The 24920-nt window shown below is 44.8% G+C and overlaps 4 protein-coding genes across 7 annotated transcripts; 1 reads left to right on the plus strand and 3 right to left on the minus strand.

Annotated features, from left to right (window-relative positions):
- Positions 1-81: 81 nt before the first annotated feature.
- Positions 82-3767, minus strand: Chmp4a (charged multivesicular body protein 4A). Its single transcript, XM_004864112.4, has 6 exons — positions 3474-3767; positions 1883-2032; positions 1614-1791; positions 1109-1223; positions 827-962; positions 82-397 (listed from the first exon to the last, which is right to left on the minus strand). The coding sequence occupies exons 1-6, from the start codon at positions 3502-3504 to the stop codon at positions 339-341; spliced, it is 669 nt and encodes a 222-aa protein (XP_004864169.1). The 5' UTR covers positions 3505-3767; the 3' UTR covers positions 82-338.
- A 187-nt stretch (positions 3768-3954) lies between these two features.
- On the minus strand, positions 3955-6765 carry Mdp1 (magnesium dependent phosphatase 1). Its single transcript, XM_087197056.1, has 6 exons — positions 6691-6765; positions 5637-5950; positions 5442-5552; positions 4497-4604; positions 4339-4424; positions 3955-4169 (listed from the first exon to the last, which is right to left on the minus strand). The coding sequence occupies exons 1-6, from the start codon at positions 6763-6765 to the stop codon at positions 4078-4080; spliced, it is 786 nt and encodes a 261-aa protein (XP_087053182.1). The 3' UTR covers positions 3955-4077.
- A 597-nt stretch (positions 6766-7362) lies between these two features.
- Nedd8 (NEDD8 ubiquitin like modifier) lies at positions 7363-17344 on the minus strand. 2 transcript variants are annotated; one of them, XM_087197233.1, is made up of 5 exons: positions 17155-17341; positions 13241-13320; positions 8761-8808; positions 8511-8593; positions 7363-7723 (listed from the first exon to the last, which is right to left on the minus strand). In XM_087197233.1, exons 2-5 carry the CDS (start codon positions 13295-13297, stop codon positions 7627-7629), a joined length of 285 nt encoding a protein of 94 aa, XP_087053359.1. In that variant the 5' UTR covers positions 13298-13320; positions 17155-17341; the 3' UTR covers positions 7363-7626. The 2 variants fall into 2 exon arrangements, with proteins under 2 accessions (XP_087053359.1, XP_004864170.1); XM_004864113.4 differs by lacking the exon at positions 13241-13320 and having other exon boundaries at positions 17155-17344.
- An 86-nt stretch (positions 17345-17430) lies between these two features.
- On the plus strand, positions 17431-24802 carry Gmpr2 (guanosine monophosphate reductase 2). 3 transcript variants are annotated; one of them, XM_087197216.1, is made up of 10 exons: positions 17431-17575; positions 18069-18197; positions 18358-18477; positions 20940-21023; positions 21202-21375; positions 22506-22587; positions 22668-22774; positions 22959-23001; positions 23814-23973; positions 24167-24802. In XM_087197216.1, exons 1-10 carry the CDS (start codon positions 17525-17527, stop codon positions 24354-24356), a joined length of 1140 nt encoding a protein of 379 aa, XP_087053342.1. In that variant the 5' UTR covers positions 17431-17524; the 3' UTR covers positions 24357-24802. The 3 variants fall into 3 exon arrangements, with proteins under 3 accessions (XP_087053342.1, XP_004864171.1, XP_087053343.1); XM_004864114.4 differs by having other exon boundaries at positions 17525-17602; XM_087197217.1 differs by having other exon boundaries at positions 17549-17732.
- Positions 24803-24920: the final 118 nt, after the last annotated feature.

The following is a 24920-nucleotide window of genomic DNA, read 5'->3' on the forward strand; positions in this document are numbered from 1 at the left end:
GTTCAATCCCTGGTTCCAAAAAACAAAAAATATGGTCAGAGAACCTGTGGGAGTTTCAGTAGCCAATACAGTCCCACACAATGACCCATCTACCCAATTTTATTAGGAACAAGGGCACCGTAACTCCTGTCAAACACAAGGAGCCTAGGGGCGCATTATGCAGCTAGAGTCTTAAGATTTCCACCAGGGATGGTAGGGCAACATGCTCCTTGCTCAGATAGAATCATACTACCACCTTAGCAGGGCTTCTCAAAGAGCTGTCTGCTTTTACCACAGCACTTGGCACTTGAGGCAAAGGGACCAATGCAGGAAGCCATAGGAAGAGAAGCCCAGGCTCATCAGGATACCCACTCAGCCAACTGTTTCAGTTCTTCTTCGTCTTCATCTGCTTTGGGAGCTTTGGGGAGAGGACACCCAGAGAAGAAAGAAGTGTTAATGCCTCAGAAGTTTCCAGCTATGCCCTGCTCTGACATCCAGAGCATGCTAGAATTGTCTCTCTAGCAAACAACCTAAAAGGCCTTCTGCATGCTGGTTTGCTGCCCATTCATTCCCATAGCACCTTTATGCAAATTAGAAAGGTGCCTCTCTTCATAGCATCCACAGCCCTAAAGCAGGCTATGCAGCTTGCTGTGTGGAGCCCAGGCTGAAGTCTGGATTTCTGCCCTGCTCCATTTTAGTCCCAAGCCATTATGCAGTCAACAACCTGCATCACTACAAGCACTGCTTTCTGCCTGGATCTTCTGTGGCAGGATGAGTGGGGAATAATTTTATCCCAAATCTTTTCCAACCTTCTCAAGGCCTCAGGACAGTGAATAGCTCTGGGTACCTGGCTCTGCAGGCAGATGTATAGAAGGTACACTAGGCAATTGGACAGGGGGTTCTTCTTCCTCGTCACCCACGCTTAACAGCTCCTGGGCCAATTCCTCCTGCTCCAGCTCCTCCAGCTCTTCCAACAACTCATCCTAGATACAGGATGACAAAACTGATAAGACCAAGACAGGAAGCATCCAGTTCCAAAAGCAGACTGGTCCCAAGGGACTGTCCCCAACATTCTTTCTGGCCAGTCCCATATTTTCTTCGGTATTCCCTCAAACCGGGACCGAGTCACCTCATCAATGTCATCTCCAAAACCCAGAGGCCGAGAAATAGCATCTGAGATCTGCTGGGCCACATCCTGCTGTTCCGTGATATCGGCCATCAGTTCATCCACCTTGTCAGTGTCCCTGAGAACAAGACATACAGCCAAGAGATTAGGCGGCAACCCCTCCCGACCTTCTCACCTGCAGGAATGAAGCCTGGCCTGACCATGGCCTCACAAGAAGCCCATGTCAGCAAAAGGGGAAAGAGGCAAGTCTGGGCTACGAAACAGTCAGAAGTCACACTGGAGAGGACAGGATGCACTCCTTTCCCTGAAGGCTCTTTAACAATTAGAGAAAGCAGCTTTACTCCTTAGAATGCCCCAGCCAGCAAAAGAAGCAAGGAGGGAGACACAGGTCTAGTCATCATAAGCATGATGTAAATTCACATTCAGGGAGGCTTTCAGCTTTCAAGTACAATCCCAAGCCACCCTCCCCAGTGCCTGAGTCCCCTCCACCACTGCCCCCCATACCCACATGTCCTGGTAGGCTTTCTTCATGCCTTGGGCTGCAAGCTCCATGGTACGAAGCACTTCTGTATTGGTGGTGGCATTCTCAATGGCCTCACGCTGACACTCCAGGGTGGATAATGTCCCATCGGTTTGTGCCAGCTGTTGTTCCAATCTCTTCTTTCTCCGCAGAGCCTGTAGGGCGGCTGACCCAGCCCACACCCTGATCTGAACATCAGAGTCGGAAGCACTTGCGTCAGCCCCGGGTCCTCTCCAGGGGCTCCTGTCCCTCATTACCTCTCTTATTCTTGGTCCCGTGCTTCTTGGCTGTCTGTAGCTCCTGTTGAATCTTCTGCTCCAGAAACTCCTGTTTTTTGATCAGTATCTTCTCTGTCTCCTTCAGTTTCTGTATTGCTTCTTCGGGAGTTGGCCCCTTGTCCTTCTTCCCTAGGAGTCCAGTGCAGCAGGCCCATAGGGTGTGAAGAAAAATATTAGCCACCAATCATGGAGAGGACAGTGTACTAGACGCCTGTCTCATCACTAATCTCCAAGTGATTCTCTACCACAAATGTACTATCTTCACTTTCCAAATAGGAAAACGGCACAAAGATGTTAAATGTTTTGTCTAAAACCACAACTGCTAACAGATAAAGCAGGAATCAAAATGTGGCAATATGACTTCGAAAGCCAACATTCGTCCTCGTGTTCCCAGCTGCCTTTCAGTCATTTCTAGTCACTTTTTTTTTTTTCAGGTACTGGGGATTGAACTTGGGTCCTTGGGCTTTCGAGGCAGGCAGTGGCACCACTGAGCTAAATCCCCGGCCCCTTCAGTCACTTTTTGACAACACTGTTCCATTTGCTATCCTAGGAGATGCCAAAGGTCCTCCCTCCACAGACCAAACTAAATGAAGTGCAAGGCGCTGGAGAAAACTTTCTGATTTCAATCGTTCCCTTCAACTTCCATACTTTTAACAGTCAGTTTTTTCAAATCAAAGCCTGCTGGCCCAAGACTGCTTAAATTCTTCAATAATCTCTTGCCTACAAGAGAAAATCCAAAACTTTGTTTTTCCATTTGATTTTTTCTACAGTCCCATAGTTTCAGCCTCCCAATCCTCCCTCCCAAGTGCCCAGATCACACACCTGTGCCACCACACCCAGTTTAAAATCCAACACTTTTTAGGGAGATGGGCCTTTCCTGTCTTGCAATGTTGACCTCTCCATCACTATTCTCCCTTTACTCTTCTCTCCCCTTCATTAACATCACACACTAACACACACAAGCCCACCATTTGTCTATTCCCTAAATATACCACAAGCTTCCCTGCCTGTGTTACTGAAGGCTGTCACTGCTGCACCTGCAAGCCGCTAGTCTTCTGGACCAAACACTCCACGCCCCCTTCCACTTCTGCCTCACCCTGGCTTTCTGGGAGCACTGGCTCACTGAGTTGCCGAGCTACACTGTAAATCCCTGTCTCTGCTTGTCTCTCCCCTCCAGACCTGAGCTTCAGGTAGCCATTTTTCTTCTTCACTTTAGTTCTCTCTTGCTCAGCACAGAGTAAGCATCAGGGTTTAGGAAAAGGGCGGGGGAGGCACCTGCAAAGCAGTTCCCGCGCCTGTGCAGGGGGTCCCACTCTCTCAAGTCTGTGTGCCCTGGGACCCGAGCTCTTTCTGTGGCCTTGGGAATAAGGGTAGAGGGGACAAGGCGCCCCTACAACGCTACAAGGTAGAGGGACGAGGCCTTCCGGCACCAGCACTGAGCCCGTCCCCTCCGCGGGCCAGGTCGGGCAGCCAGCCCCTCGGTCGCTCCCCTGGCCCGGAGCAGCGGTTCTCCCCACCCCCCATTCGGCTCGGCCAGCTCCTCCCGGCGGCCTGGCTGTCCCGGGCTCACCCCTTCCGAAGAGTCGGTGGAGCCCACTCATGGCGACCTCGGCTCTCGCGCCTCTGCCCTCGGCTGGTGCCCCGCACCCTTCCGCCTCGCTCCCCGAAGGTGGTTTTCAGAGCTCAGGGTCTGGGCCAATTCCTCCTTTGGGCGCCACCTTTTAAGGTGACTTCGTCCGCAGCCGCAGAGAAACCGCGCTGTCACGTGCCAGAGCCTCCGCTGAGCCAGCCTACCCCTCTTAAAGGGGCCGCTTCATTTCTACTACCTGAAAAGACCCCCCCACACCCCCAAATCGTCTTGGCTCCCTAAAAGGAAATGCTCTTTGGGAGGGCACCGCTAAGAGCGCGGTGAGAGTTCTTCACGACCTCGGGATCACAGCCTGGGTCACGGGTGAAGGCAGAACCTGTGGGTCTCAATCCCACACTCTGGTCTGGGGATCTCAGGACAACCACCCCATTCACAGTAGAAAATAGAAACAATCCACGCCATGGAGAAGGTCTTTTCTGTCCCACACAGATAAACTTTAATAAAGAACAAATGCACCTGAGAATGCCTTCTTGATTTCCTTTTTCAGTTTTAGGTGTCAGATGAGGCACATCCACAGGGCTGGACCTCAGGGCCCTGCTTGGGCCTTTGCAAACGTCTCTAACCCTTGAGTTAGGGTGTGAAGACTCATCCCATTCTGGATGTGAATGCAGGTCACACCTAGAAGGAGAAGAAGTCACATGGCATCAAGCTTTCAGGGGGTCCCATGACTGCCACCTTTTTGTCATATCCCCTGTCATGCAGACTATCCACCCTGCGCATAGCTACTCTTCCCTCCTCAGAATGCTCCTTCCTCAACCCCCAAATGCCTACTGTCACTGCCCGGTACCCAGTTTGCTGACGTCTACAATATTCCGTTTCTCATCATCAAAGAAGATCATCTGTGAGAAAGGAACTCCAGTCTTCTGCTGCAACCTGTGCAAGACAGCCAGGGGTGGGGGAGCTGGCACCTGGGCTCCCCGAGCCCCTACCCTTACTCCTGCCTACCTCTCAAAGTGTGTAACCTTGCTACCTGGATAGATTTCCCGATGAACAAAGTATCTGACAAGCCCAAAGAGCTCCAGTAGCTGGTTGGCCCCCTCCACCTCACCTGTCCTGCAAAAGGGTGTAATGGATGCAATTAGGAGAGTGAAGGGCCAGGCTGCAATACAGGCTAAGTCCAAGCAGGGGAAGCCAGTTTGCTCTTTTTATGGGATGGAGAGGCTTCCAAGCCCTCATTTAACTCCATTGTCTTCTGTGGGACACAGCTGGTGCTGAGCCACTGCTTAACAAGTAAAAGGTACAGGAGAGGGTAGAATTAGGAAACATATGCAAATATTTGCAAGGTTGCGCTTTTTTATTTGTATTAGTACAGGTTTGTACTACATAACTGATTACATTCATTGTGGTGAGCTGGTACACACAGAGAACACATCTTAATTCTTCTTCTCTTCCACCCCCTTTCATTCTTCCTTTTAGTCCTTGCAATTTTTTTTTTTTTAATTAGGGACTGAACATTGACCTGTTTTTGGTAGTGGTGATTGCAACTCAGGACCTCACACTTGCCATGCAGGGCTGTGTTGCTGAGGTACAACCCCAGCCCCGGGCTCTTTTTATTTTGAAGAGTCTCACCCAATTGTCCAGGCTGGTCTCAAACCTGCGATCCTTCAACCTCAGCCTCCTGAGTAGCTGGGATTTTAGGCCTGTTCCACCTTACCCAGTGTACCTCTTACATTTGTATACCCACGCCTGTAATACCAATACGTGGGAGGCTGAAGCATCAAGATCGCAGAGTTAAAGGCCAGCCTGAAGTGCATAGTCAGACCTTGTTTCAAAGTACCAAAAAACAAAACGAAAAAACAAAAAATTTTGTACTCAGGTGTTACATGAAAAGTCTGAGTGCATCCATCGTTCAGTTAACTTGCAGCGATCGTTTTCAGCTGCTCTTCTTACAGTGACGCGGCCGCGACGGGCACCTGAAGGCTCTGCAATCTTTCCAGAACCGAAGGCACCTCAGGGTACAGTCGGATGCTCTGACCCCGCCTATCCCGTATAGATCCATCACTAGAGAGGGCGAGAGCACGCTTAGTAACGGACAGGCCCATCCTAGCGCCCCCCCCCCCGCCCCAATTCCTATCCCTGCCTCACCCGCTCTTGTGGAAGGGAGGGTCTACGTGCGTGTCCGCCCAGAAAGGCCAGAGCGTGTAAACTGCGGAGGAAGGAGGGGACGGTTCGGCCTTAGGGGCGCGGGGAATGTGCTGCCACGGGGGGATAGGCTCGGGACAGCTCCCTATGAGACTCCTAACCTGTCCCTCACCCAGATCCAAGACTGTGAGCTTTGGGAGCCTCGCTATGACAAGTCTCCCTGGCGCGCGTGGAGCTGGAGGTTTCCGGCCTGAGTGAGCACAGTCTCGCTCCACGGTTGTCAAGGAAACGGCGGGTCGGCCACTGAGAAACGGCTGCTAGAGCGTCGCCGTGGCCTGCGTGTCAAGAGCGCCGCCTGCCGCTCAACGGGGAGGCCTGCAGCGAGGTTCCAAGAGGCCTGCACCTAGAACCCAGTGACTGCCAGGGTCCCAAAGGACAGGTCCCCGGCATTGTTTACTTTCTAATGCACCCAACTTTCATTTTCATTAGAGAAGCCCGGTACTTGAGAGTTTGTTTCTTCTTATTTTATTCCTGTACAGTATTTTGAGATCTAGGCCCTTGTACTGAGCTACAGTGCCGTATTTTTTTTTTTTTTTTTTTTGGTACCAGGGATTGAACTTGGGTCCTTCAGCTTGCGGGGCAGGTGGTGGAACCACTGAGCTAAATCCCCGGCGGCTTCCCCCAATTTTTTTTTTTCAGTACCGGGGATCGAACTCGTGAACTTGCACTTGCGAGTCCCCCCCCCCCCGTTACTTTTTAGGTTTCTGTTCATTTTTTGTTTGTTTGGTACCAGCGATCGAACTCTGGTCCTTGTGCTTGCGCAGCAGGCGGCGAAACCACTGAGCTAAATCCCCAGCCCTCCCCCACTTTTTAAAGAAAGTCTTGCTAAGTTATCAGTTGCCCAGGCTGAGCTTGAACTTGGGATCCCCTTGCCTCAGCCAGCTAGAGTGCTGGGGTAACAGGTGTGCACTAGTACACCTAGTTTTAAGGATATCCTCCCGTAGCTGTGTATCATTTTATCTTGCCAAATGAGAGAGATGATCCCCTCACAGATTACCACTCCTAATTCAACCTCTCTCCACATCAGCGTCTTGACAATGTGAAGTCCAGAACTGTCACCAAGTCCATCCATACAGACTAGTGTCTACAGCCATGTACAATACTGTCTGCCTGCAGGCACAGCTACTCCAGGGCTGAGGCAGAAGGATCACTTGAATGCAGAAATTAGTTGGTAAACATCCTGGGAAACACAGTCCCCACCTCAAAAAAACAAAACAGAAACCCCCCGCAAATGTAAATCCTGTAAAGCCCCTTAAGCTTTCTTCAAGAAAGCCCACAGGTCTAAAAGCCACTGTGGGAGGATTTATTCTGGTTTCTTCTGACCTTAATATCAGCTAGATGCACTGACCAGATGGAAGAGGGGGTCTGACTCCTACTGATTCCTAGTGTTTCCCATTTCCTGTAATATTCCTACCATGGCCAATTTCAAGCCAACACAGCCACTTAATAACACTGTGACCAACATAGTCACTTAACATGGAGCAGGGAAGAGGTACCAATAATTGGCTCTCAGGAGCCAATGAGAGGTAGTTCCAGCACCATGGAGGCTGACAATCCCTCTCCGAGCCCTGGCCCTTCTGCTGGCCTACTTCTTCCACCTGCTGTAACTGCTTAGCACTGGGTCCAGTTTGAACTCAGTCACCTTTGTGCAACAGAAGGAAGATTCCAGGAGGCTAGGAAGTATTTTATTGACACCAAGGACACAGCCATAAGAGAGGGAAGCACACAGGACTGCAAACTAAAACCCAATAGCCAGTGAAGGCCTTTTGGGGCAGGAGCACTGCATCCTGAGGTCCTCACAGTCTCCCACCAGTAGACACACAAGACTGGGCAACCAAGAGAGAGGGCAATGGCTTGGGTGTCCCAGCCAGTGAGAGAATATATGCTTCATTATGAGTGAAAGGATAAGGAGGTGAAGTGGAGGGAAGACTCATCATTGCCTAAGACCACCTCCTCCTCTCAGTGCCAACACCAGGTGGAGGACAGAACCGCCTAGAATCTTGTAGTCAGCTGCTGTCTTCTCATCATTCCTGCAGGGAGGAAAAAAGCATTAGAAATACCATCTAGAGCAGGAGTGTTTAACCTTTCATGGATCTCTTTGGGAACTTGGATGAGGAAAAAAATTCTATCATTTTTTTTTTACTAACCCCTAGGTGTCATATTCATTTTTATTTTATACATAGGCAAAAAATATAATACTGTAGTATTAGCAATGAGTAATTTGTTAATAGAAATTAGGTATTTTCATATCATATATCAACTACTTTTAGGTATCTTAAAATATTTCAAAATTATGGCACTTATTAGACCCAGGAGTAGATCTTAATTTGAGGGGAGCAGTTTTGAGACAGGGTCTTGCTATATAGTTCAGGCTGGCCTGAACTCACTATATATCCCAAACTGGCCTTGGACTCTCGGCAATCCTCCTGTCTCAGCTACCTGACTGCTGGGATTGCAGGAGTGTGCCACAAACCTGGCAGATCTTAATTTATTAACAAAGAAACAGAAGCTGGGCACAGTGGCAAAGTGGCACAGGCCAGTTATCCTAGCTATCTGAGGAGCTCAGGCAACAGATCACAAGGTCAAGACCAGCTTGGGCCACTTAGCAAGACCCTGTCTCTAAATGAAAAATATAAAGGACTGGGAATGTGGCTCCCACTGTTAAGCCCTCTTGGGTTTGATTCTAGTACTACAAAAATAAGCAAACAAAACAACAACCACAAAATAACAAAGAGGCAAGCTCAATACACCTCCAGCACGTGATTCCGCCTCATCTCACAAAAGATCACTCTGCCCTCATTCTCCCTCCAAACTCACATCTGTTTGCCACTGTAGATGAGCCGCTGTTGCTGTGGTGGGATTCCCTCTTTCTCCTCCACTCGCTCCTTGATTCGCTCCACCTTAAGAGGCACAAGTGGTTAGAGGCTGCTTGTGGACAGAACCATGGAAATAGAAAGAACAAGGGCTGAGGAGAGAGCATGGGAATAAAAGGATCAGGCTCCTAAGCAGTCCCGAATAAAGGGAGAAGGCAAGGAGAACGGCAGAGGGAGGTGCTGGGCATAGTCACCTTATCTGTGGGTTCAATGTCAATTTCAATCTCCTTTCCAGTCAGTGTCTGAAACATAAACATTTTGTTAAGTATTACATTCAAAACTAAAATTTGTCTTCTAGGTAAAATTTCCTGTGCTGATCTTTAGGGATCTGTTGTCTTCTGAGAGATACACGTTTCCAGCAACTCTGCTTTGGAGAATCAGAAGGCTTGAAAGTACTTGTTTTTAGCAAATGGTTTTATGCTGTGGTTTCTTTTTTTTCCCCTTTTAGTAACGGGCATTAAACTCAGGGCCTTCACAGAGTTACAGTCCCAGGCCTTTTTTTTTGTTGTTTTCAGAGTGTTCCTAAGCCACTAAGCATGAGCTAGGCTCCAATATGAGATCCTCCTGTCCCAGCTGCCCAGTGTACTGGAATTACAGGGATATGTTATAGCACCCAACAGCTGTGGACAATTTTTTTAAAACATTAGTTCTTTTCAGTTTTTGAGATAGGGTCTCATTATGTAGTTCAGGCTGGTCTTGGTCTCACTATATAGCACAGGCTGGCCTGGAACTTGTAGTGATCCTCCTGCCTCAGACTCCTGAGTGCTGAGATTACAGGTGCATGCCACTACACCTGGCAATTTGTAAAAGAAATTATTAGTACAGTACATGTTTGCATTGCATAGTGATCACATTCATTATAGGGAGCTTGTATAGGTTCGTAACACATCTGAATTCTTTTTATTTCCCCTTCTCCCCTCCCTCCATGTCTCAGTCCCCTTCCCATTTGCAAAAAATCTATCTCCATTTTCCTGTCATCTTCCTTTTATTTTGCTTTAAATCATTTACTTTGTGTTTCTCATATTAGAGAAAGTATGTGATATTTAACCTTCTGTTTTCTGATTTATTTCAGTTAACATTATGGTCTAAATGTTCACCCAGCTTCCTACCAATGAATCAAAGTTACCATTTTTGGCAGAGCTGTATTTCACTGGGTATATATACAGCATCTCTTTACCCACTTGTGTGCTGATGGATACACGGGCTGTTTCAAAGATGTAGCTGTTATGAGTTGTGCTGCTATGAACATGAGTATGCACATATCACTGTGAGAGGATGCCTTTAACTCTTTCTGGAAGATACCTAGAAGGGGAATAGCTGGGTCAAATGGAATTTCTATTTTTAGCTTTTTGGGGAAATCTCCATTCTGATATCCATAGTGGATGTATTAGCTTACATCCCTACCAACAAGGGTTTCCTTTTCTCTGCGGCCTTATTATCTGATTTATTGATGATGGCCATTTTCTCTGGTGTAAGATGGAATCTGTGTTGTTTTAATTTGCATTCTCTAACTGCCAGGTATGTTCAACATTTTTTTCATGTATTAATGGCCATTTGTACTTCTTTTTCTGAGAAGTATCTATTCATTTCAATTGACCATTTTTAAATTGGAGCTTTAATTTTAGGGGGAGGGTCTGCTTTTTTGAAGTTCTTGATTATATATTCTAGGTATCAAGTTCTCTCTGATCACCAGCAGGCAAAACCTTTTTCCCATTCTGTAGGTAATCTCTTAGCTCTGTTGGTTGTTTTCTTTCCTGTGCAGGAGATTAATTTGATATAATCTCCATGTTGATTTTTTTTTTTTGGTATTGGGGATCGAACTCGGGTCCTTGCGCTTGCGAGGCAGGCGCTGGAACCACTAAGCTAAATCCCTGGCCCCGTGTTGATTTTTGATGTTACTTATGGTACAACTGGGTTCTGTTCAGGAAGTCCTTGCCTATGTCTATGTTTTCAAGAATTTTACCAATTTTGGCCTGGCGTGGTAGCATATGCCTATAATCCCAGCACTCATGAGGCTGAGGCAGGAGGATCACCATGAGTTTAAGGCCAACCTGGGCTACATGAGTTCAAAGCTAACCTGAGCTACCTGCTGATACTCGGTCTCAAAAAATAAACAAAAATTTTTTAACCAATTTTATCTTCCAGTAAATTGTTTATTTTAAAAGTTCATTGATTAATTTATTTGCTTTCCTTAAACTCACTATGTAGCCCAGGCTGACCCAGAATTTGCAGTGATTCTCCTGTCTCAGTCTCCAGAGTGCTGGGATTACAGGCATGCCTCATCACATCCAGCTTAGTTATTCACTCACTCATTTATTTATTTGAGACAAGGCCTCACTATGTAGCCCAGGCTGGCCTTGAACTCATGGTGATTCTCTTGCCTCAGCTTTCCCAGTGCTGGAATTACAGGTGGGTGCCACCATGTCCTAATTTTATTTTAGTACATAGTGAGATATATAGATCTAAATTCAATCTTCTGTATGTTTACAGCCAGTTTGGCTGTGGATAATTTCAAAGCATTTCTCTTAATTCCACAAGTCATCTACTTCTGCTCACATGCCTCTAATTAGTGAGAACCCTGGTATTTTCATTGGGAGGGAGGTGCTGTATGACAATAAGAGGTGTCCTAAGTAAAATATTTCTTCAAGTCAGAAAGACTTTGTTCTAGTATAAATATCAACTCCAGAAATCAACATTCAGATACCTCAAAGAATTCTAAAGGATACCAGAAATAACCTTGATTAAAAAAAATTTTTCTTTTTTGGAGACAGGATCTCAGCTTTGTCATTCTGAACTCACTATGTAGCCTAGGCTGGCCTCAAACTCCTGGTGATCCTCCTGCCTCAGCCTCCCAAGTACTAGGATTACAGGTGTATGCTACTACACCCAGCCACCTTGACCAATTTTTAAATTCTAGAATTTAACACTGTACATGTTCATATATGCTCTAGACTTCTTAAATCCTAAATTCAGCTCTAATCTTCCTGACTTCTTCCATATGCTAAGGACTGGTGATAACCAAATGCAGTACGTGTAGTGACTGTATAAGTTACAAACGTTGTGCTCTAATGAATGTAATCTGCCATCTTTCCTTGTTCTTAAGGTCTGTCCACAACAGAGCTAGGTGTGTAGATCAGTGATAGAGTGTTTGAGTGTTTGTCTGACACATACAGGCCCATGGGTTTGATCCTAGCACTGAAAAAAAGAATAAAAGAAAAAAAAATACTATCTACCATAGTCTACAGTGATCCAGACCATAAATATACCATGGTTTATCTAGTTTAGAGCCATGTCTTAGCTTCAGGTTACCCTCCCTCAATCTCCCAAACTTCAAGGACCTTTTATATACGGTCTCTTCCTGTATGATGCCAAGACTTATCCCTAGTGCACTTTATTACGACTTCCATTAGGGGGCCGGGGATTTAGCTCAGTGGTTTCGACGCCGGCTGCGCAAGCGCAAGGACCCAAGTTCAATCCCCGGTACCAAAAAAAAAAAAGACTTCCATTAATGCCAACTGCAGCTAGTTGTTTAAGTGTTAACCTCTGCAACTTCATTTCAGCTTCCTAAAGGACAAAGATTGTTCAATTCATCTTCCTAATTCAAACACAAAGCATGGTTTCTGACATATAAGCAATCAATAAATATTTGTAGAAGGGCTAAATTTATTGATGATCATTTTGTAATCCCAGTCAACATTTACTATACTAAGGAAGAGAAACCATGCCCAATGTCTTACATGCATCACACATTTAATCCTCCCAAGAATATATTTATTTATTTTTGTTATTTTGAGACAGGGTGTTACTGTTATTCAGGCTGGCACAGACTTGTGCCACCATCCCCAGCTTCCTCCTCCCTTCAAAATACCAGGTAAGGAGAGTTTCGTGAGTATAAGTAAAATAAGACTGTTCATGAGATGGTAATTTTTGAAGCTTGGTGAAGGGTGCACATGCCCTTCCCTTTGTTGCTGTTCGTATGAAACTGTCAGCCTCCCAGCCAGACATGGTGGCGCACAGCTGTAATCCCAGCACTCGGGAGGCTGAGGCAGGAGGATTGTCAGAAGTTTGAGGTCAGACTGGACTGTAGTGAGTTCAAGATCAGCCTAGACTATACAACGAGGCTGTCTCAAAAAGACTCAAAAAAAAATTGTCAGCCTCCCTCCCAAATAGCTGGGATTACAACTGTGTGCCACTGTGCCGAGTTTACAAAATATTCTCTTTTTTTTTTTTTGGCAGTACCGGGAATGGAACTTAGGACCTTACACTTGCCAGGCAGGCGCGGCGCCACTGAACTAAATTCCCGGCCCTTATAAAATATTCTTGATCATGTCAATCTGGATTTCTTTCCTCAAATATGATCTCTCTGACCTGGCAGTACATTCAATGCTACTTAACAAATATATGCTGAACTTAAACTCAACAGAGCCCTATGAGATACAGAGATGCAAAAGTAATTCAAAAGTAACTACAAAAGTTAGGAGGGGTTGGAGCAATTAGAAAGGTCAGATATTACAGGAAGGAAGATAAAATGGTCCAACCTCTTGGAGAACTGTTTGCAGTTTATTTTTAAAGTTATATGTATCTACATGACCTAGTAATTCTGTTTCTAGGTGGGTTTTTTGTTTGTTTGTTTTTTGACACAGGGTCTCACTATGTAGTTCAAGCTGAACTTACCATGTAGCCCAGGGTGGCCTCGAACTCACAGCAATCAAGTGCTGGGATTACAGGCATACACCACCATGCTTGGCCTGTTCCTAGGTATTTAGCCAAAGAAAATGAGAACATCTGCCACAAAAAGACTTACATAACAATGTTCTGAGAAATCTTACTCATGATAACCATTTGGAAACAACCCAAATGCTGATCAACAGAATGGACAAACTGTGATATAATCATCCAATGGAACATTATTCAGTAATAAGAAGGAACAAATAACAGAAACAAGAGACATTTTGCTGGAGAAGCTAGATACAACAACATATATTGAATAATTCCATTTATATAAAGTTCTAGAGCAAGCAACACTAACCTATAGAACTTTTGAGGGGTAGTGGTCAAAATATTTTTAAGTTTGTAGTTATACAGGTTTATGCTGTTGCTAAAAACTCATTAAATTAAGAACTGTGCCTATAGGGCTGGGGATTTAGCTCAGTGGCATCATGCCTGCCTGGCAAGCACAAGGTCCTGAGTTTGATTCCTGCTTCCACACACACACACAAAAGAACTGTGCCTATTGCCAGGCATGGTAGCATTCTGAGAGGCTGAGGCAGGAGGATCCCAAGTTTGTGGCCAACCTGGGGAATTTAGTTACTTAACTAAATCTTGTCTCAAAATAAAGAGTTTGGGATGTAGGTCAGTGTGAAGGCTCTGGGTTCAACCCCCCAGTGCTGGGGGAAAAAAAAAAGATTGAGAGAAATGGGCTCAGATAGCACAGACAAGTTTGCCAAAGTAATCTGCAATAGGAAACCAATGCAGAATCTGGGGTTAGGGAGTGATATGATGAGAAAGGAGCTTAAGGAAGATATGCACAGTATGATCCTACATCCCATATCTTGGTTTAGGCTATACACTTTGGAGAAGGTATGGCAGTAGGAAAACCTGGTTGGCAGTATCACAGAGAAATAAATATATAAATGAAACCAAAGACCAGAATGAGGGTATTAGGAATGGAAAGAATAAGCAGAAATGGGTCTCATATTAAAAATGAGGTCCTATAAAAGGGAAATGATGGTAAAGAATTGCATTCTGGATACCAGGAAGACTGATGGGATTAATAGAAGATGGGCATTGGGAAGATGACTTATGGCAGGAGATAAGGCATTCAATTTTAGGATCACAGAGGTGAGGTGACAAAATTTAAATGAGGAAGGATTTAATTATAAAGGATTGCAGAAACATATGCAAGAAGTCAGCTACACCTAGGTGTGGTGGTACAGAGCTGTAATCCTTGATACTCTGGAGGCCAAGACAGGAAGATCACAAGTTTAGCACCAACTTGGGCAACTTAGCAAGATTCTGCCTCAAAATAAAAAATAGAAAGGGCTGAGGATGTAGCTCAGTGAACCCTAGGTTCAATGCCCAGTAGTTCTAAAAAGGAGAGGAAAAGGAGTCAGCTACTATAGACAAAAAATTGATATATAAATAATATATAAAGGAACCCTAATAAAAGCTGTCATTTATATTGTAAGCTAACTGCTTTCATATGTATTTAATGTATAAAAATATACAGAGCCAGGAGTGGTGGCACACAGCTCTAATCCCAGCATTTGGAAGCCTGAGGCAGTAAGATCACTGCAAGTTCAAGGCCAGCCTGGGCTACATAATGAGTTCAACATCAGCCTGAACTATAGAGTGAGAGAATATGTCTCAAAAAAAAGGAGGGGGGGCAGAAATAAAAAGGAAGAGAAAGAAAAGCAGCAAAAAAGGTAAAGAGACACAGGACAGACAGATCTGTTAGAAAGTGGAAAGTGTAAGAAAGGAGACTGGCAATTATAAGCAATGAGCAAGTAAAAATGGATTCAAAGAAAGAGGCAAAATCTAGAACCTTGCTATTCAAAGCACATTCCTTAGACCAGCAGCTCCAGCATCTCCTGGATCTTTTACAATGCATACTCCTGTGCCCCATCCAACCCACAAAATCAGAAGCAGTATTTCAACAAGACCCATGGGCAGTTCTTATGCACTGTGAAGCTTGAGAAGTCCACCTGGAACACTATTTTATTTATTTTATTTTTTAAGACAGAGTCTTTCTCTGTAGTCCTGGCTAGTGTTGAACTATGTAGCCCAGGCTGGCCTTGAATTCACAGAAATCCTCCTGCCTCAGCCTCCCAAGTGCTGGGATTATAGGCATGCACTACACACCCAGCTTGGAATACAGTATATTTTAAACTGTAGCTCTCAACCTATCAGTGAATAACAAACCTACTTAAAATAGAAAATATCAAGAGTGTGTCACACATAGTTAAGTTGTTTTGTCTGAAAAGGCCATGGCTAAACTTTCTTAGTGTGAGTTGAAATATTTAAAATCTTTAGTTGGGCATGGTGGCACAGGTTTATAAACCCAGAACTCTAGGAGGCTGAGACATGAGGACACCCTGGGAAGCTGAAGGCAGGATGATCACAGTTCATTCCCAGCATGGGCAACTTAGCAAGACTGTACCTCAAAGTAAAAAATAAAAAAGACAAGGGACGTAGCTCAGTGCCAAGGTCCTGGACTCAATTTCCAATACTAATAATAAATAATTTTTAAAGCACACCAAAAGCATACTAAGAATCTCTTCATGTGCCTAAGAAGACAGGAAAATGCATAAGCATTTGTCTGTTACTGTTTCTCAAAATTTTGACAATGAATCACATTAAGAAATACATATAGACTAGTAACACGTGTGTAACATAAAATGAAAACAAGTTTCACAAAACAATCCCCTTACCTAGCCATATACTCTATTTTCTAGATTTTTAAAATGGTGCTTGGAATCCATAAATTCTTTTATAGATTGCCACTCAAAGTTTGCAAAATAATGATCTACATGCTTTTGGGCCTCAATCCTTTGCTAAGAGGTATTTTGGAAGTACTGCAGAAAAGAAATTTAAGAATTGCTATTACAGAGCCCAGCATGGTGGCTCACTCCTGTAATCCCAGCACTCTGGAGGCTGAGGCAGGATCACTTCGAGCTCAAGGCTAGCCTGGGCTACATAGTGGATTCAAGACCAGCTTGAACTACATAGTGAGACCCTGTCTCAAAAAAAAAAAAAAAAAAAAAAAAAAAAGCTATTATACATAGAAAAGAGCTTACGAAATGATACTTAAATAGCTACAAAAAAGCCAAACTAGTGTTAAATGTATCAGTTATGAAGGGTTTTTTTTTTAACCCCCTCTCTAAAGTTCCAAAAAAGCAGATAGGGCTGAGGGATGAAAGCTGGTGAAGAACCTATGGTTCTAAGTTAGTACTAAGAACCAGAGCATCGGTAACTAATCTAGCTTTAGTCAAGGAAGTGAGGCTGGTTCTCGATGCCTTGTTCAGAAAGGCAGGTGCTGACTGAGCACACTCTTGGCTTTGGCTTGAGAAAGTTGATTGTGATATCATACCTTGGCAACTATATCAGCAAAATCTCCAAGCCTAGCCCCTGAGGGGGCCCAATTTCTCAGGCTAATGTTTTAGCGCTGTGCTCGAGGCAGCCTATAATTAAGGGCTGAGAGAAACCGATGACCTGAGAATGAAGAATGGAGGGCAGAGCTTTTTCCAAGAATCCGAGAGCTGGGGAAGCCAAGCTGCTGCTAGGCCTTCTCTATGGCTTAGAGGGTTCGAAAAACTGAGCCCGGACAAAAGAGGTCTCCTTCTGAGTCATGGCAGTCCTGACGAGAAAGCAGAGACCGCAGAGACCCCAGGCTCTTCAAGCGGGACTATTTCACAGCTCTCAAAGCTCCCGGGGGTCCCCCTATTTCCCACTGCGCCCCGCGCGGCATCCCGAGGCTGTCAGCACCCTCCAGGCTCAGGAGAAGCGGCTTCGCTGTCCCCATTTCTCCCGTGAGGCGCAGAGGCCAGCCCGGTAACACTGAGTTTTGGCAAGCTTGAAAATTCTCCCACCTTCACTTTAATTAGCATCTTCTTCCCTGGTAGAGGCTTCAAGCTGATAAATTGGTGCGACTCCTGCTGCGGGCAGAACTGCGGCTTCCCCTAGGAAAGTCACTTCTGCTTCCGGGTCACGCTGTGGCTCCACCTTCCCCTTTTTTCAACAGGTTTCACGACTCAGGAATGATCGCTTGCTATGTTTCAGTGCCGTCGTAAATAAAAAGAAGCTAGCCACCTTAGTTTCAGCAGTGATGACTCCCAAGATTCTCAGAGTTTCTACCCAGCCAGAAATAGAAAGCTGGGACCGAAGGGACCACTTCTCCCATCATGCCTGGAGGCAGCTCCACCCTTTGGACCCTGGGACTTGTAGTCTACTGCCGCTCGGATGCAACAACAATCCCGGTGTGTGAACTCTGTTACCCAGAAGACCAAGCAGGTCTGTCGCCCGAGGTGGAATTCCTCGGTTAGTCTTCCTGCAGGCAATTAGCGGAATCTGTTGGCTTGGCCCGCCAGACTTAGAGGGGTTGCGCGAGGCTAGTTGCTAAGCGACAGGATCTTTTGGTCAACTGCCACCTTGGCTAAGGCCATAGGAAGTGAGTACCCCTATGCCGGAAGCTGATTGAGCCTTACCATTCCTTCTACTTCCTAAATCAGGCTTTTACTCCAAATTTGTCTTCACAGCAGCAGGAGGAGGAGGTGTACCTGGTTACACTCACAACCCCATCGCAGTTCTTGCTAACAGTTAGTACTTGGGATGGAGGTATCAAGGACAATCCCAGCTACAGGATGGGCCTGACCACGGGCTTCAGGGAGGACACCTTGACCCACAGTCCTGGCCTCCACAATTAAGCGGAGAGAAGGGCCTGCAGTCCAACATAGCATTAAAGCCCAAGGGGCTATTGGTTTAAGACCTTCTTTCTGACTTCCAGCCTTCCAGCACCCAAGTTTGTGGCTTCCTTTGGTCCCCAGCCATGCCTCATATCGACAGCGATTTGAAACTGGATTTCAAGGATGTTCTATTGAGGCCCAAACGCAGCACCCTCAAGTCTCGAAGTGAGGTGAGCCAGCTTTTCTCTACTTTTTTAAATTAAAATTTTTTTTTTTTTGCCTTATGCACCTGGTGGGCCAGGCAGTACCAAGAAACTGCCTGGTTCTTGTCCTAATGTGACACTTGTTTTCTGAATGAATAACATGCCCATTTCCTGTTCATATCTGTAGGTGGATCTCACAAGATCCTTTTCATTTCGGAACTCAAAGCAGATGTACACTGGCATCCCCATCATTGCTGCCAATATGGATACTGTGGGCACCTTTGAGATGGCTAAGGTTCTCTGCAAGGTGGGACTTCCTTGTACCTGTTACCCAATGGTATCCAGTTAGTCCTGCTGGCTGCAGAGGTGTTTGCATCTCCCATTCCCTGTCTCCTTGTCTCCACCTCTCTCTAGTGACAAGCAGTTAGGGTGACCTGTTTACTATTTTCTGTGGTACAAAGGCCTCTTTATTTGATCAGATAAAAAGGCTGTCTGAACTTTGAGATTCAAAGTTAAATTTTGCCCCATTTTTCTGATATATGAACAACTTTCTCTTTATACCTTATCACCCTTTTCTACTGCACAGGTCACCCCCTCCTATCATGTATGTCCCTTCAGTCACAACACTGTTTGCAACATTAAACATTCACTGTTTTAGTCCAGAAAGTAAAGTTTGAATATTCAAATTTTTGTAACTAGAATATTGTAGAAAGTTAATTTTAGAGAGTTAATTTTTTTTCTTTTTATAATCATGGGGCAGAGAGTTAATTTGTAATACCTACTATTCCTTTTTTTTTTTTTAAATTTTCCTCTTAAGTCCTAGGTTCCTCGGAGTTCTTGTGATGTGCCTCAAATAGAATGTTTTTTCTTATGTACAGGTTGTTCATATTGAAAATGGAAGACATTGTTCCTGTCAGTATTATTACCTGCCTCTGTGCTTGTAGCTGAGAAGGTAGATAATTCCCTGGGCATTTCAAGAACATATGCATACTGCTGGTTAATTTGTGTAGCCCTAGTCGACAGGTTCTGTTGCTGGTTGTTTCTGTGTTAGCCTTAAGCACTTCATCTCCTTGTCCCGTTTTTTTTGTTGTTTTGGTATCAGAGATTGAACTCAGGACCTTGCACTTGAGAGGCAGGTGGTGGCACCACTGAGCTAAATCCCCGGCCCTCCTTGTCCCCAGTTTTGTTTCCTGTGTCTTTGTGGAATGTCCGTTGTGATTTCTGAGTTTGATAGTTATGCAGTTTTATTTATTCGTGTTGCCATTCACTGTTAGGAACCCTGCCGTTGTCCATTGTCTGCCTGCCCTGACCAGTAGACTGGGCAATAGTAAATATGACTGTAGAGTTAAAAAATTTGTTCTAATAAATGAACCTTGTTGGAAACTGTTTGAATTGAGATTGGCTGTCAGTATTGTTGAGGAGTACTAAGGAAATCAGATTTTAGAGGTAGAGCCAATTCTCACAATAATAATAAAAAGGCTGGATGCAAGCAAACATCTTTTTCTAGGCTTGGCATGTACTGTATGAGCTCATCATGGCACATTAGGCCAGCGAACCTCCCAGACCTATTGACTGCCTAGAACAGTGATGCTGAACCTTTTAGAGCTTTCAATGATAACAAACAGCTTCCTGTAGCATGCATGCCATAGGCTTGCCACCACTGGCCTAGAAAAACATCTTTTACCAGCATGTTGATGGTAGTGTTGCTGATAGAGAATTCAATTTCAGCTTTAGCTAGTGATAATGACCTCTGAGGAAGTACAGCATTTTCTGTGGCTACCTCATCCATAACTTCTTTGGGTTTCTCTTCAGTTGTTGTCATCTTGTTTGCATGTTTCTACTTTAAAAGCACCAACACTAGCATTCAGGTCCTTTTATTTTATTTTATTTTATTTTGGTACCAGGGATCGAACTCGGGTCCTTGCGCTTACGTAGCAGGCGTTGAAACCACTGAGCTAAATCCCCAGCCCAGGTCCTTTTAAATGCCTTTCTCAAAGTATTGGAATGTTCTTCACAATTTGTTGAGTTAGAGAGTGTGAGCCTGATGAGTCACTGTATCTTTGAATTTGGTTGACTAAAATAGATGAATGAAACAGACTTTTCATGTTTATGTCCGAAAGAAGAAAATGGGTCCTCTAGTAGAAATGGAAAAAGGATGGGTGGCACCTTTTCAGCTCCATTAACCTTTAGGCCTTATCTTTTGTGGTCATCTAGACATTCTGAATTACTGCTAGAAAGTGGACCAGAATATATCAAAATTAGATTCAGGTTGTACTAAGTTACCTTAGGAGGAGAGGTTAAGTGAGGACAAACACTGGCTTATCTGGCTTCTTTATTGTTCCTCTAGGTCTGCTACTTGTTCCATTACACCAGCAGCTTCTCCTTGTCACTTTTAGGTCAGAAGCAATGTACATGCTAGCAGATCGAATGCAATTTACATAACTCAGTACACTGAGAGAAATATTTGACATATACTAGCTTATATGGTAAAGTCCTATTGGGATTTGTAGGGAGGATAATGATTAAATTAAATCCTAGCTTAACCGTGAACTTTTTTTTTGGTACCAGGGATTGAACTTGGGACCTTGCGCTTGTGAGGCAGGCACGGTGCCACTGCGCTAAATCCCTGGCCCTATCTGTGAACTTTTAAAAGTGGCTTTCCTTTCAAACTCCAGTATTTTCTCTCTCAGAATAGTAGAAAAGTGTATTTCTAGGAACAGACATTAATAAAGTTTTCTCCTTTTTGATGATTCTCTTTCTTCTCCCCAGTTCTCCCTCTTCACTGCTATCCATAAGCACTACAGCCTTGATCAATGGCAAGAGTTTGCTAGCCAGAATCCTGACTGTCTTGAGGTAACACTGGGCCTACCCTGCTCCCTTCCTTATCCCAGTTTTCCAGGAATGCTTTTTTGGCTTTTTGGAGAACAGCTCTCATGCTTACCCCTTATTGGCTGCTCACCAGATCATCTCTCATATGATGCCACAGGCTAGACTAATGTCTCTCATACCAAAGGCCCTGTTTTTCTCATAGTATATGGCTGCCAGCTCAGGCACAAGCTCTTCTGACTTTAAGCAGCTGGAACAGATCCTGGAAACTATTCCCGAGGTGAAATATATATGCCTGGATGTGGCAAATGGTTACTCTGAACACTTTGTTGAATTTGTAAAGGATGTCCGGAAGCGCTTTCCCCAACACACTATCATGGTATGTTTCTATTTTCTTGTAGTTGGTCCATTCCTGTCCTTCCACTCTTTCCTGATACTCCATTTTGTTATATCATATCAGTTCATTTCTCCTCTGTTGCATTATGCTATTTTGACTCCACATAATGTTACTGGGTGATTATTCATGTTTCCAAGTTTAAAATATATCGATCAGTGCAGTATCTCTGACCCTTGATTCTTAGTCTTTGTTAATCCAGTGTCCCTCACATCACTCACCAATCCACAATGGAACTGTACCTACCTGTGGTACATATACTTCTGCACACTGAAATGAATATGTACTGCAGTCATATGAAAGGCATGTCATTAACATTGTTTAATTTTCTTGGAAGCTTAGGAGAATGATGACAAGGCCTCATCATTGACATTTCAGGAGGTGTCTCATCAAAAGCAAATACAAGCTGTACGTAGTGGTACACCCTGTAATCTGAGCAGTTTGGATGGAGACAGGAGGACTTCAAGTTCAAATGCTGCCTTGGCATCTTAGTGAGACCTGGTCTCAAAATACAAAAGGGGCTGGGGACATAGCTCAGAGGCAGAGAACCCATGGTTTTGATTCCCAGTACTAAAAAAAAGTAAGAAAGGCAAATACAGCTGGGGCATATGGGTATATAGCATATATCGCTATTTCTTCCTCCTCCCTAGGGTCAGAGAAGTTCTATGATACAACAGCTTCAGGACAGGATATGTTTGATTCACTTGGTGGTGAAGGGGAGATAAGTTTACTTATAACTCAAATCTGAGTTTGGTCTAGCAGCTTTTTTTTTGCCTCACTCCATGCCACTTCACATCTCACTATTGATCACACCATTTTATTGCTGAAGCAGTGTAATGCATCCTGGACCCTGGATTTACCCTAGTTTAACAGTGACCCTGGCCATTCTCATTCAAAACGCCCTGCTTCCCACCATTCTTCTCATTTCAGCGTGATGTGGGCACCAAGGGTAAATGGGTAGGAAACACTGCCCTTTTGAGTTAGCTAGTATAAAAGCTCTTGGTGGGCCTAGTAGAGGGGACCGTGGTACCTTTTCTTTGTCCAGGCATGTTATCTATGAAAACACACAAACTCCTCTCCATTTCTGATGCTCTATTTTGATTGCTGTGTCTCAGGCTGGGAATGTGGTAACAGGAGAAATGGTAGAAGAGCTGATTCTTTCTGGAGCTGACATCATCAAGGTGGGAATTGGGCCAGGTAAGCCATTGGTGACCTCTTCAGTGGTGGCCAATATCTGTGAAGCATTTCATTCTCACCTTTGTCATGTCCTATGCCAGGCTCTGTGTGTACAACCCGGAAGAAAACTGGAGTGGGGTACCCACAGCTCAGTGCAGTGATGGAATGTGCCGATGCTGCTCATGGTCTCAAGGGCCACATCATTTCAGTAAGGCCCAAGGGGTGGATAGAATATGAGGCTGCCAAACAGCTGAGTTTTCTGCGGTATGGAGGCTCTGGTAGAGATGGGTCAGGATTTCTGGGTTTCAGTCTGCTTTGAAGTGGGCTATTGGGATGTTGATGAAAGCTTGGAAAATCCATGCTGTCCCTACAAAGTGTTCCTTACTTTCCAGGATGGAGGCTGTAGCTGTCCTGGGGATGTGGCCAAAGCTTTTGGTAAGAAAGCTGAGAAGGCACAGAAGGAAGATCCTGTAGAAGAGCATGATTTGCCTGAGGGTCTAGGGCCAGGCCAGGATGAGCTCAGGAAGCTATTCAGACTTTCATAATATGAACTAATTACTCTGAAGCTTGCTTATGGTTAACCAGTGCAAACCAACAGGAGAAATCTGAGACTCATTTGAATTCTCCATGTGTGAGGCAGGACCATCTCCACTGTCCATTGAATTGTTGCACAATGTAGATTCCTAAGCCTCACTCAAGACCTACCAAGATCAGCCTCTGAAGAATGGGGCTATGTCTGCATTATTCACAGCTTCCCAAGTGACCCTTACATTAATATGAGAGACCTCAGCCGGGCTTGGTGTTGCTTGCCTGTAATCCCAGCACTTGGGAGGCTGAAGCAGGATGATTTAGGTAAATTTGAGGCCAGCCTGGGCTACATAGCAAAACCCTGTCTCAAAAAAAAAAAACTTCTTCAGACTTGAAGTCTTTATCACCTAGAAGCAGTAAAATGAAATGACCAGCAGAAGGCAAAAGCAACAAAAGAACAGAGGTCAGACATGGAATTCCCAAAGGTACTTTAAAAAATCATGAGGAAATTAGGTCCTTTGAGTGAAGGCCAGTGAATATCGCCCCTGTGGCTCAGCTAGGGAAACAAAACTGGGAAGATGCTTGAATCATTATTCAGGACTGAGAATTTGGCATAAGTTTTTTGTTTTTTGGGTTTTTTTGCATAAGTTGTTTTTGAGGGAGGCCATGAGAGAACTTTGGCCAGCTACATCTTTTCCCCACCTTCTTGATTTTGGCAGGGGCAGGGGCTGACTTTGTGATGCTAGGTGGCATGCTGGCTGGGCACAGTGAGTCGGGTGGTGACCTGATTGAAAGGGATGGCAAGAAGTACAAGCTTTTCTACGGAATGAGTTCTGAAATGGCCATGAAGAAGTACGCTGGTGGTGTGGCGGAATACAGGTATATATGGAGGCCCAGCAGCTGAGGGTTCTTGCAGAAAGTATCTATGTAGTGTGGTGTCAGAACTTGTGGCTTCTAGAAGACAATTCCCAGGAGGAAATGTTGAAATGGGGCTTAATGGGGCTAAATGCTAGAGAGGATTAGGCTTAAGGAATCCAGAACAAGAAAGTAATAATGTTTTTCTTATTCCAAGGGCTTCGGAGGGAAAGATAGTGGAAGTCCCTTTTAAAGGGGATGTAGAACATACCATTCGTGATATCCTAGGGGGAATCCGATCTACATGTACTTATGTGGGAGCAGCTAAGTTGAAAGAGTTGAGTCGGAGAACTACCTTCATCCGAGTTACCCAGCAAGTGAATCCAATCTTTGGTGATGCATGTTAGACCTGAGCAGTTCTGGCACTGGCACTCCGCTGAAGGGCCACCCAAGTGGCTCCTCACCTATCCCAGCTAGTGTCCCTGTGTACAACTTTGTGACTTCCTGTCACCTTACTCCTGAAGGCTCCTGCAGTAACTTTTTTTTTTGGTACCGGGCCCTTGTGCTTTCGAGGCATGCAGAGGAACCACTGAACTAAATCCCCAGCCCTCCTGCAGTAACTCTTTATTTCTTTATCTGCGCACACAAATTGCCCAGGGCACTCACTGGGGCAGAAGCTAGGAAGAAGACAAAATGAGGAAATGAAGATCTTTAAATGTGAATCTGGGGACCCAGAATCCTGAAGATTGAGTAAAGATATTGATTGATGTGTTTTCTATGGTCTTGATCTGGAAGAAGGAAGCATTTACAATCATGTTTTGTTAATTAGCTCATTAAATGACATCCTCAGGTATCTCAAGCTCAGAAGTGTTGACATAATAAAGAGAGAGCTCATGAACTGTAAAGAGATGCTGGGTCTCTGCACAGTTCTGGCATCTGGGTGCTGCTCCAGGGTTGTCAGTTGGATCTGC

The sequence above is a fragment of the Heterocephalus glaber genome, unplaced genomic scaffold, assembly GCF_053883595.1.
Source record: "Heterocephalus glaber isolate CG9 unplaced genomic scaffold, H.glaber_assembly_v1.0 deba00001662, whole genome shotgun sequence".
In the NCBI taxonomy this organism is placed as follows: domain Eukaryota; kingdom Metazoa; phylum Chordata; class Mammalia; order Rodentia; family Bathyergidae; genus Heterocephalus; species Heterocephalus glaber.